The 13,153-nt window shown below is 37.6% G+C and overlaps 1 protein-coding gene across 3 annotated transcripts in view; it reads right to left on the bottom strand.

Annotated features, from left to right (window-relative positions):
* Positions 1 to 13,153, bottom strand: part of LOC131032293 (thioredoxin reductase NTRC) — a 220,249-nt gene that overhangs the window by 174,234 nt on the left and 32,862 nt on the right. For all 3 annotated transcript variants that reach the window (XM_057963225.2, XM_057963226.2, XM_057963227.2), the window contains exons 2-4: positions 8,006 to 8,219; positions 7,701 to 7,806; positions 7,164 to 7,429 (exon numbers count right to left, since the gene is read on the bottom strand). In XM_057963225.2, the coding sequence (XP_057819208.1) occupies positions 7,164 to 7,429; positions 7,701 to 7,806; positions 8,006 to 8,219 (586 nt within the window). The remainder of the gene's footprint in view (positions 1 to 7,163; positions 7,430 to 7,700; positions 7,807 to 8,005; positions 8,220 to 13,153) is intronic.

Genomic DNA, 13,153 nt, shown 5'->3' with positions numbered 1-13,153 from the left:
ATGATCAACAACAATTAACCATGGCCATCCACGTCATTAAAGTCAATAAACAATTTTTAAAATAGTTTAGGTTGAATTAAAATTAACATATTGTAATGCCTTGTGGTAACCCATGCCACAATCAATCCTAAATGAACAAACCATAGCTCCATTCTCCATTCCAGACCATCTTTAAATACCCAAAAAAAGTTGTAATAGAGTTAATGGAGAAAAAAATCATTGCGAAGAGCAAGGTGCAGCTTGAGGTAAAAAGGCTAGGGCAACAAGGTGCAGCATTAGTGAGAAGTCAGCACTAAGGAGAAGTAGGGTAGTAGGAGAGGTGAGTGGATATTTCTTCTTCTTTTTAAAGTTTTCAAGGAATTAAAAAATAAAATACTATTTTTTCCAATTTTCAGTTTCCACTAGCATTATTTTTTGTCAAAAAATAACATGGGTAGCTGCAGTAACAACAGCGAACATGAAATGGAAGAAAGAGATATAAGAGTTCCAAGCTTAGTTGGGGGTTCATCAAGTGTGGAAGTGGTGTGGCTGGAGGACAGCCATATAACCCGTTTGAGTTCCTTTCCACCCTCTTGAAACCTTATGCAAAGACCCCTTTCAAAACCCTCTAAACCTTTTCTCCAATTTATAACAACTCTAGACAAAGAAAAAAAAACTCGAGGGAATAGAATGTTGTGGTGTGATATTTGCACAACAGTTTTAGAGGAAGCTACACCAAGGTATATGGTCACCTCTTGGGTATTATAGGGTAGTGGGTTAAGGTTTGTCCAAGAATAAAAACTAAGAAAGCAAAAGGTTAATAGATTGTTTATGGAGGGCAAAGCGAGGTCTAAGGATTTGCCAATGCCAATAGAGTTTACAAAATCAGCTATGCCATGCATGGTTGCCTGTGGTACGAGAGGTGTTTCTACAAAAGGAAAGTAAAATACAAGAGGTAGTAAGAGGTTGGAGATAGTTGCAGATATGTTCAATGTGCAAGCAAGGGAAGTGGAAAAGTCTTCTATTGCCAAATCTTACTTTGTCCATGCCATCCCATTTCATGTGACATGTGTCATTATTTCAAACAAATGTTTGAAGATGCAATTTATGTTAGTCCCTTATTTACCCCATTGGAGATCATAAACTTTACATACCCTTCTTGATAAAAAAAATTAAAGTTGAATTTGGTGATTGAGGATATGAAGTGAACTTGGATGAGGATAGGTTGCTCTATCATCATCAATGGATGAACCAATATTCGACATTGACCACTCATCAGCATCGTAGTCACATGTAGGTGGCTCTTATTTTCTTAGAGTTGTTAATTGTTCAAGGAAGTGCAAAGATGCAGACTTCCAGTTTCATATATTGAGAGAGGCCATAGTAGAGGTTGGGGCCTCAAACGTCATACAAATGGTCACTAATTCAATTCATATGTACAAATTAGTTGACATGATGGTGGAGAGTGCTTACAAGCACATCTTCTAGACCCTATGTTGTGTTCATGCAATGAACAATGCATTGAAAGACATAAGGAAGATTGATTGGATGAAGAAGTGGTGGTAGAAGCTACAGATATTCAAATGTTTATTTGCAAAAACCACACCTCGTTGTCTTCATGACTTTTTCAAGCAAAGAATTCCTTATACCTATGGAGACCATGTTGGTTCTCTTATTCCTTAAAGAGACTACTTGAGGAGCAACAGGCTTTACGATTAATGATGGTTAATCTTGAGTGGGGTAGATGGCTTGATGCAAACACTATTGAAGGAAAATTTGTGAAACAAAAGATCCTTGATGATGATTGGTGATCCAATATGAGGTAAGAGAATTCTGATTTTATACTAATAAGTAATTTATTAATGCTTGCAACTCGATAATCTTGTTCATTTTTGCACTTGCATTCCCTCTTTATCATTTGAATATTATAATCTTTTTTTTTTTTATGTTTGCTCCTTCATCTCGCCTATTATAGATGTCAACTCTCATAATCTTGGAAATATTTATACAACATTTGACAACATGCTTGTGGAGTTAAAGGGAAAAAATTATGATAGGGATCTCAATTTGGAATTATTTGAGCAGCATATGAGGCCCATTGTGATGTGTGATGGAACACTATGAACACCCTACTTCATTTAGCAGTATTTTCTCTATATCCCAAATGGTATGCACCAAAGGTTAATGAGGCTGCCTCACTTTGATGATATAAAAGGTGAAAGAAGGGTTAATGAAGGCCCTTTGAAACATGTATTCAAGTAAGAAGTGAACTTTACTTCACACACAATGGCTTGCTTTTGCTAATCTTTGCAATCCAACATTAAGCAAAACAAAAGCTATTAGGACCCGGATGCAACTAAGAAGGGGAGGGGGTCGGGGGGGGGGGGGGGGGGTGAATCAGTTGTCTATTAATTTCAACCCAAATACACTTTAATCAAACTTGATACTTAATACCAGTAAACCAATCTTAATGCCGGTAAACAGATTAATAGTTAATAACAATACCGATGAAACTTAATGCATGAAACAGAAAGAGAAACAATATCCCCGACACATAACACAGAGATTTGTATGTGGAAACCCTGTAAGGGGAAAAACCACAGTGGGAAACCTTACCCACAATTAGATGAAACTATTGCAGTTAGTATGTGTTTACAAATGGGGTTTGCACATGCAGAGAGGCCAGCTGCCTAGAGCTCACTGCTCAATCACAAGATGGGAGTCACACTGACTACAATTGGATGAATAAATCCAATGCTAATTTACTGCTCAAGGTAGCATCTCCAATGTTGGATTCAGTACCGGTTAAGCTCTGATTATCTTCTTCAAACCTTCCTTGAATCTTCAAATGATGTCTGCATGAGTAGCTCTGCTTATATTCGCATATACCACTACCACACTGATCTCTCAATTGAGATCTTACATATATACCAAAACCTAAGACCAAATGTGTAGGTCGGCTTACTAAGAATAATACAATAAAATCTATTACAAGTAAGTCAAGATGCGATGCATCATGTCGGCTCAACAACAATATTAATTGATTAAACCATCTCCATAATTTGTTGTGCTGATTTGGAATAGATAATGCGTGTCGGTCCATAACCTAGACCAATTTGCCGATAACAGCAAATATGTCAACCTAATTAGACCAATAACCAAATCTCCAAAACCAAGTGTCCAAACCATGTCTTCGACATAACCAAGTGATCTCTAGATGATAACAAGTCATCCTCAATGTTGGTGAACAATATAACCTGCCGGTGAATCAAATACCGGTGGCTGTGCATAAGTCACTGAACTTGCCGGTGAACATAACCAAAGATCTCCAGAAGGATAAGTGTTGATAAGTGTTGACATCAATGACAAAACCAATGCAACATATCCATAATACCAACAAAAGCAAAGGTCGCCAGGCTACATTAGCTCAAATAAACTCTATTAGATAGTGGACATGGCATCATGCCAAGGATATGCCAAAGTTGAGGATACTTTCCATTCACCTCCTTTCACAAGTTGCCAATTTCTCTACTATAGAGATAAATTGGTCCAAATACAATTTCATCCACTCTATCAAGAGGGACAAGTTTACCTCTTGATGAGCAAAGAAGTCGATAGTCATGCATAATGCTTTGCGACTTCAATATTGATAGACTCTAGAGTATCAACAAACTTCAATTTTATGGTAAATTGTTGAATCCTAAAGATGCCACACAAATCGATGAGGAGGCACTCAAGGGAGTGGTTGTGGTTCCACTAGATGAGACAGCCACTCATAGTAGCAATACCTCAAATTCAAACTCCAATTTTGATGCAATGCTAGCAGATGTTGATTAGGGTCAGCAACATATTTTCTATGTTTTTGTCACTTTGTAATTGAAACTTGCAACCTTTGGGCATTTTGTTGTAATTTTTATATAATATATATGCACATTGACAACGAAAACAAATAGATTTTGTTAATTTGTTTGTCGACTCTCATGTGAAATCTCAATTCAACTCTAGTGTTATACATTAATGTTCTATAATGCATATGATGAATGCCTTGTCAATATCATCATATAAACATTTAAAATTTCCTAAATTTTTTAATTTTCCCTTTTTTGTCTAACAATCATCCTCTACTGTCCACTAAAAAATGGCCTCCCAAAAAATCCACCCCAAAGATGCATCCCTTGTCATCCCCATCCTAAAAGCTTGATGTAACCTAGCATAATTTTGTATCCTCTAGTTTCATTGTCATCAAAGTTGAGGATTTTAACAATCCTAACTTTGGGGAGATCTACACATGCATTAATACCATGCTTGGCCAAATGAAGTTCATCGTTTGTGAGAGAGATCCCAACATACAATTCTACCATGAGTATATTCAATCCATTTTTCAAAGAAGATAGGAGAAGCTGAATGCCCCTCTATGTGTGGATGAATACACATTGAATCCAAAGCAATAGGTGTGTGAAGAAGCAAAATTGTTCCCCTTGATGACCATGAGGTGAGGATGGTCTCATGAAGGACCTTAAGAATATGTATGGTCCAAAGGAAACTTCATTGGTCAAAGCTAAGCAGATAAGTTGAGTGAATGGTTCATAAGGCACGACACTAGTTGAAAGTTTTGTAAATGTGGTAGCAAGCTATGTAGACTTAATTGTAGGGGAAACCCCATAGTTGTGTTCGCTTGAGCCAGAGTAGTACTAAGATATGTGACTCCCTAGGAAGTTCCAATGCTTTACCCCTGTGAGAACCACCAAAATGCAATAGGTGTTTACAAAGACCATCATAGTCATGAAAGATGGGTTCTTGTGAATCATTACTCATGAATTATGGGCTGATGAAGATTGACTTAGATTGACTCAAGACCATACAAATGAATCCCCATAATCATCGTATAATTTGATACAATACAAAAACACCATTTATACAGAAATATATAATTGCTTTTCTCGAAGGATGCTTGTTTGGTTAAAATATTTTAATAGTTGGTGTTCCAACTTTATTAAGAACATAAAAATCATTCTACAATCACTTTTGTAACTGTTCTATTCTGTGTTGGTGTCTGTTTTATCATCTACCAAACATTAGGATAGGATACCCGAAGGTATTCTATCCTCTCCTGAAAAATCACTACTGATTCCAAGGTCTATATGTGCGAACAAGCGACTTTAGTGGAATAGCTTCTTGGGTAGTGTATGCTGAAATTTTCAAGGGGGACTTACGTTTGACAAGTATTCTTTTGAACTGCTGAACTTAGATGGATTTAGCAATTTAGGCTCTTCTTTTTTGGGGGGGATTTTCTGGGATTTAGACTTTCAAAAGAAAGGAAAAAAGGGATAGGGTTTAGGAAGGCTAATCTAATCCTACGAACTCTGGAGACAGTATCGACTGGGGCACATGGTACTATGCTTTGGTCACTCGGATTGAGGTTCTGAAGAAATACAAGACCAAGTGTTTTGAGACAGAGACAAGGGTTAGAGAGATCCTGGGCAAGGTATTCCGGGTGGCGTCAGAGACCTGGCAGAAGGAAAGCCTAAGGGAGAAGCATTTACAAGCAGAGAACCTGAGAGCCAGAATTCAAACAAGCTTCTTCCGAGATTCAGGGATGATTGACAAAGGCGATCTTTCTAAGATTGCAAACTTCCTCTCCATCGATGACAACTTCCTCACCCAAGCAGTGGAGTGGGAAGGCATCCTTGCTACATGCGCCAACGATGTGGATCTCGTCGACTTCCAAATTGGCGGTTTGCCAAGTGTCACCATGGAGGAGGTCAAGCTCGTGGTGTCCAGATACGTTGAATCTCTGAAAGAGGAAAGTGGCCACTCACCTCAATAAAATTAGCAGCTGTGCCATTGTCACTCATTCATTTGCTTGAACTGATAGTATTTCGGGAAACCCTAATTAGGGTTTAGGACTTTCAATCTTGGCCCTTGATCACTGTTTGATCTCGGCCATTCGTTTATTTTTGAGAAACTATATAAGGTTGCCTCCCCTCATTTGAAAAGGGTGAGGTTTTTGATGTATTGTTGCTTAAGGTCATTTCCAGATAATATATTGCATGTGCGCTGCTTTGTAATCTCTATTATTTGAATGATTTGCATGGTTTCAATTGCCTCAAAACTTAGTTAAAATTAACTTAGATTTGCTTTCATTGTTGTTAATTCGAATGAAGGATTTGATAAGTGTCAATTGATGGTGTATCTCCGCTCATACTTTTGGTGTATGGATGATTTCCATTTCACCGTGCAAAGTTAGTCTGAGCCCATCCCCTGTGCATCCCAACATCTCGATCATAAGCACAACCCATTGAAGATTGCATCGGCCTTGTGTAGTTGTCCCTAGTGTGGCGAAGCAAGGTTTGGTTTCTCGAGAGCACCCAGTTGATACCGTCTCCAGAATTCATAGGATTAGATTAGCCTTCCTGAACCCTATCTCCCTTTTTCCATTTCTCTGAAAGTCTAAATCCCAAAAAATTCCAAAAAAAAAAAAAGAAGAGCATAAAATTGCTATATCCATCTAAGTCCAGCAGTTCAAGATACTTATCAAACGTAAGTCCCCCTTGAAAATTTCAGCATACACTACCCAAGAAGCTATTCCACTAAAGTCGCTTGTTCGCAAATATAGACCTTGGAATCAGTAGTGATTTTTCAGGAGAGGATAGAATACCTTCGGGTATCCTATCCTAATGTTTGGTAGATGATAAAACAGACACCAACATTCTACAAGGGAGATAAAAGTAATTTACAGTTCTATAACATCTTATCATTCAATGCATTTAGTTGATGTATAGAACTTGATTAATTTAGTTGACACAAAATGTTAATTATCCTAACTTTGCCAAGTCTCTTATAACCACAAGTAAGAGGATTATTCTTTATAGTCACAACATGATTTCCACTGCATGCATTAAGTTATACTGAGGATTTCTGATATTTGTCAAAACAAGAAATGACTGGATCGGGATAAAAGGATAAAAAACAAACTGTAAAAGGGCAAGTATACACCATCTAGCATAACTGAAACATGGTAAATTACTTGATCTTTGGTATTTCCACAGGTAAACATTTTAGTTATTCAGCTGAAATTAACTATCTTATTCCTTTTATTTCCAACAAGATACAACACAGTATACCCCAAATAAAATTACTAAAATAGGAACATGACTTCATGCTTTAATGCATATTAAGCTCACCTGTCCTGCATTGCCTTCGATGCCTTTAACTTATCTTTTCTAACCAGCAAATGCACATGACGAGCATATTTAGTGAGGTATATTGCTTCCTCTGTAGCTGTATCACCACCTCCAACAACTGCAAGTTCTTGACCTTTGAACAAGGGGGATGCCCCATCACATATTGCACAGGCACTTATTCCTTTACTCCAAAATTCATTTTCACGAGGTAAGCCAAGCCTCTTGGCAGTGGCCCCTGTTGCAACTATAAGGCTGTGACATTTGACCTGCATGTCATTGCCATAATCATGGAACATATCACAAGAAAAAGATTGACAAAAGAGCTGTCTCAGGAATTCTAGTTGATTAAGTTAATAATAACCTACTCTTACCATTTTCTCTGTAGACACAAATATACAAATTAATCTGAAATCACAAATTATCTGTAGACACTAACTGTACACTCCATATTTTCCTAGCGACTGAAATGATGGCACAATGTAACAACTGACTAGATGTTATGTAAAAACTTTAAAAGGAATAATACATCAATCTTACCTCATGTTCACAGCTTCTTATAGTAAAAGGCCTGTTCCTGACATCAACATATTCCACATCTTCATGAATAAGTTCAGCCCCCCAACGTTCAGCTTGCCTTTTCATCCTATTCAATGGCTCATTATGTCAGTAAATGTATAATAGCTTGTTTGAAACTATAATTGGCATCCATAGTCACAGAAAGGCAAAGATGTGGCCATTTTTTTCCAAACACTCAAGAAGTTGTAAACAAACTTCCTAAAACATTCAACCACATTGATTTGGAAACTCAAATATTGCTACTTTAAAGAAGATTAATCGCTAACCTGTCCATCAAATCAGGCCCTGTAATACCATCAGGAAATCCAGGAAAGTTTTCAACTTCTGTTGTTGTCATTAACTGACCTCCTGGCACACCACCTGTCTGATAGCCCTCAAATACAACAGGTTTCAAATTAGCACGAGCTGCATAGATTGATGCTGTGTAGCCAGCTGGACCTGATCCTATTATTACCAAATTTTCAATGCCATCCCTTGGCACTGCAAAAACAGAGAAAATTTAACCATTATTGTAAAGTCTGCTGTTAGAAACATTTAAACCTTATTAGATGGGTTATGCAATAGTATGTTCTTAGTGATTCAGTGAACTGAATGGACAAAACATCTGGGAAATCATAAAAACATATACAGCCTTTCAATATTCATGAAGGCATGTTCTATAATTCAAATGGAGAATGGAGAAAGAAATGTCTGCATATGGGATTGGAAAGAGGCTGATCTGTTTGAGATGGTTAGATGTGAGATGAAATTACCTTGTTAAGTGATAGAACTTGTTCTAGTTCTTATCTCAGAATTAGTGTTTGAAAAGATCTCTGTATAGGAAATGTACCAATCATAATACTATGTGATTGTAACCACAGGGATCGTCCTCCAATTACAAATGTACAATTTGTCCAGATTTGTCTCCAACATTTAAAATTCATAGTTCATAAATCTTGGAGTTTCAAACTTATTGAGATTCAGCATATTCAGAGAACAAGACGTGCCCATGGGACATTGAAATAGTAAATGAAGCTATGTGTTCTATGAGAGTTTCAATGTTTTGGATTCAAATACACTTAGATATTGAGGCATGCATATCTCAAGTAAAAATTGGATACCAAAACAATAAAAATCTAAATTTACATCAGCAAACAAGTGACTGTCCATTCAATGATCCCTATTGGTCAACTCATACTTTTTGTTTGCCATTATCTAACTTGAGTCAAAGAAACTCTTTTCATGTTATCAATAAGTATAGAAAAGCCAAAAAGCTGTGATTTCATTGTAAATTTTCTGAGATTTATCAATCACTTCTAAATTTCTAATCCACTATTTATTTGTCATTTGTGCGTTGATTCTTAGGACTTTCCATGTAACTTTTAAAATCCAATTGTTACTAATAAGACTAAGGATTCAAATGCATGGTCCATATTATAAACTGCTCTTTGCACTGCAGACAATTATCAGCAACACTTTCAATTATTTCATTTACTTAGACTCATTAGAGAACATATGTGTGTCTATATATATATATATATATATATATATATATATAGAGAGAGAGAGAGAGAGAGAGAGAGAGAGAGAGAGAGAGATTAATTAAAAAAAAGAGTTGACAATTTTTGAGAACTAGATTCTAATTTCATATGCTTCAGTTATGAATATAATATCCTTATCTCATTTACCAACAGTCTCCATACTCACATTTTTTCATCAATCTTTAACATGTTATTGACCAGCAATGTTATGTCTAACTTGCATTTTGGTATGTGATGGGGTAATTCAATAATTTGTTGTTTTGGCTAACACTTCACACCATTGATAGAAGCACATAGTGTATGTTCATTCAGTTATGGGCAATAAAGCAAATATAGAAGTATAATCATTTGTTAGTGTGAAGAATGACCATTAGGGATTGAGACTCAAGATTAATTAATTGCATCACTTGGGACCTGTTGGTGTTTGTTTTATCATCTACCAAACATTAGAATAAGATACCCGAAGGGATTCTATCCTCTCCTGAAAAATCACTACTGATTCCAAGGTCTATATGTGCGAACAAGCAACTTTGGTGGGATAGCTACTCGGGTAGTGTTTGCTGAAAATCTCAAGGGGGAGATGTTGTGACCTTTTTCACACATCGCCCCATTGCAAATGGGGACCCTCTCTTTTCCTGCTTTCTAGGGTTTTTGTTAGTGTCCCATGGCCTTCCGCTTCAGTTTTGCCAAGCATTGCTCAGTTTTGAACAGTTTGAGTCCTAGAGATTGAAAGCTAGTTTTTGCAAGCCAAAAGATACCAAAGTCTGGATACCATCAGAGTGCCTAGAAAGGCCAAAGGATGAAGATTGCAATTGATTTGGACGAATTTGAACGACTTTCTATTTTTAGAAAGTTTGTTTTTTTGCTTTTTCCTATTTTTTAGGAAGTTTTGTTTTTGGCATTTTTGGTCCAATCCCCAAAATGGCTATTTTTAGAAAGTTTTCCCTATTTTTTAGGGGTGTCTTCTTTTTGCTTTTTCAGAGTGGGGACCTAGGGTTTGCACTGATACCACTGACCTACTTCGATCGGGACCCAGAATTTCCAAGTTTTGACCGAAAAAGCTAGTTTCGTACATTTTAGGGGTCGTGATGCTTCAAATGGTTTGCCTTGAGTGTGGATTTCAAATTTCAAGTCAATCTAGTTAAAATTGGTTAAATTGTGAAATTCTGAAATTTTTCAAAAATTTTCCTAAGTCTGGCTAATGGATGATGTTGAGTGTTATGGCAGGTGACAGAAACTCCACCCAAGATGTTAGCAATGGAGGTGCCTTTAAAGTCCGCCATGGGGTGCATCAAAAGTCCACCTTGAAGAGGATGGGATGAAGGCCTTCCAAAGTCCGCCATGCTTGGTGGAGAGGTCACAAAACTCCGCCCTATGTTGATGGCCAACACTTCAAACTCTGCCATGTGTTGAAAGGTGTCCAAAGTCCGCCTTTGTTGAGGTCACCTAGAAGTCCGCCCTCAAGGTGATGCCTTCAAACTCCACCATGTGTGGAGATGTCACAAAAGTCCGCCATGCTTTGAGAAGTGTCCAAATTCCGCCTTGGGAGTGGTTTCAAAACTCTGCCCTATCATGATCAAGGAGAGAGATCCAAAGTCCACCCTAGGAGACCTTCCAAAAGTCCGCCCTTGGTGATAGCTTCAAACTCCGCCATGATTAACGAAGGGGCATCAAAGTCCGCCCAAGGAAGACACCTCCAAAAGTCCACCATGTGTTGAGGTCACTCCAAAGTCCGCCCTAGGAGATGCATCAAAAGTCCGCCTTGAGGAGGTCTTCTAAAACTCCGCCATGTCTTGAGAGAGCTCCAAAGTCCGCCCAAACTTGATAGTGAAGATGGTGAAGTCATAAAAGTCCGCCATGCATGGTGAGAAGGAGAAAGGCCGCCCATGAAGAGAGCCTCCAAAAGTCTGCCCAAGCATGAAGTTGAAGGCAATCAAACATGAAGAGAGCCTCCAAAAGTCCGCCCAAGCATGAAGTTGAACACTTAAAACTCCGCCCTACTCTTGGAAGTCAAACAAAGTCAACAAGAAGCTAAGTGATGTCATCAAATCTTCCTAAAATTCGAACTTCTAATCAATTTAGAAAGTTGGAAAAAGAGACTTTCAAAGATCAACGAGCTGGGAAATCAAAATGGAAACTCGAAATTGAAATTAGAAAGAAGATATTTGCAGATCAAGATGATTTTCAGACCGAGTCCCAAATTAGAAACTTTTTGAAAGATGCTAATTTATAAGCCTAGTTTGAATTTATGGACTAAATACAATTTAGAAACTTGCACAAATAGAAGATTTTCGAACTAAAAGAGATAACACAACTCAAAATTGGATGAGAAACTTTCCCAAGATTTAAGTTGAATTTAGAAACACGAGTTGGATGGCTTTTACGTGTTTCTAATTATGAAATCAACTTCATTACAAATGCATCCTTTGTTCCTTCATTCTTACACCAAGAAGTTCGAATTTCCTCAGCAAGCTAAGGAAAACATTAAGAAGTATATTTGCAGATTGAAGTTTATTTAGAGAAAATCTTGATATTGCTTGCAGTTGGCCAAGCTTCTTGTCAATGAATTCGCAGATTTTGGAGTGGAATCAGCTGGTATAAGGCAGAGTTATTAATTTTTCTAAGTTTTCTGAGAAACTTCTAGCCTTATTCCAATTCATTCGAAGGTGAAGTTGAATTTAAAATGCAGATTTGTTACATTTTCTGAGTTTTCCAAAGTCATTGAAAGTGATTTTAGTGGATCTATTCGAATTTTTTTTAGTGAAGGAAAATCATTTTATTGGCCAAGTAAAAGGAGAGTTTTGAAGTTATAACACTTGGTGTCGGATTGCAATCATAATTATCCTTAGGATTGAAGAGTTTACATGTGAAAATTCATTTTTTTGTGGCTAAGTATGAAAATAAAATAAAGTCTCCAAACACTTAGCCGTTCGCAGCCTCTATTTTCTTCAATTCGCGAACCAATTTCTAGCTTAAGCTTCATTTTTACTTGCAGATTTTAAGCACGATGAAATTTCAAGTGGACAAAGATGCTCCGCCCAAGTCAAGGATGACTTCGAAATGGAAGAACGTTAGCGACACTAACCTTGGGCACATCAATCTGAGGGAGTTCAAGAATCGGATGTTTGGTTTGGACAACCTCGTTCCTACCATGACATCGCGAAAGATGATGAAGAGTGGCATCGTGCATGCTGTTGGTTTTCTCCCTAGTCCCTACCATGCAATGCACCGAGTTAGTAGCTGAATGTGCTAGGCATTACAACCCTACCAATAGGGATATTGTCGCGCAGATGGGAGAGTATTGGCAAACATCAATGATGAGGCCATCAGGGAAGCCTTCAGAATTCCAAAGTATTATAACGTTGTGTATGTGACCAAGGATGAAGCTAATTGCATGTATCAAGACTACTTGGAGGAGTATGACGCCATCGTCAATCATTCCTGGCTGGACAAGCCCAAGAAAAGTGCCTCCAAACTACAGAGGAAGAGCTTGGTGAGAGCATACTTCAAGGAAGATATTGGAGATATGATCGTCCTACTGAACAGGATAATGGGGAATCCTCAAGGTGCTCCATTCGAGCCCTGGATGTATTATTTTATAAATAAAATAATGAACGGAGTGAAGATGATAGACTGGGCTCGAATGATAAGTGACAACTTGGATAGCCAACTGAAGAATCTGGAAGCAAATAGGACCTTCTTCATGAGCTCATACCTGATCTATTCCCTGACTAGAACCTACAGATATAGAGGCCTAACCTACAGAGGGGAAGTGGGAAACAAAGAAAATCAGTTTCCAGTCTATGACTGTTATCCCCAGCTTCACATGGAAGAAAAGTTCCATTTCAAAAGGGTGAATGACATATTTCTCATGCACATCACACAGACGTTGCA

Source organism: Cryptomeria japonica, chromosome 8 (assembly GCF_030272615.1).
Source record: "Cryptomeria japonica chromosome 8, Sugi_1.0, whole genome shotgun sequence".
Taxonomy (NCBI): domain Eukaryota; kingdom Viridiplantae; phylum Streptophyta; class Pinopsida; order Cupressales; family Cupressaceae; genus Cryptomeria; species Cryptomeria japonica.
The sequence above is the reverse complement of the archived record's forward strand: the minus strand, read 5'-3'. Positions and strand labels throughout refer to the sequence as shown.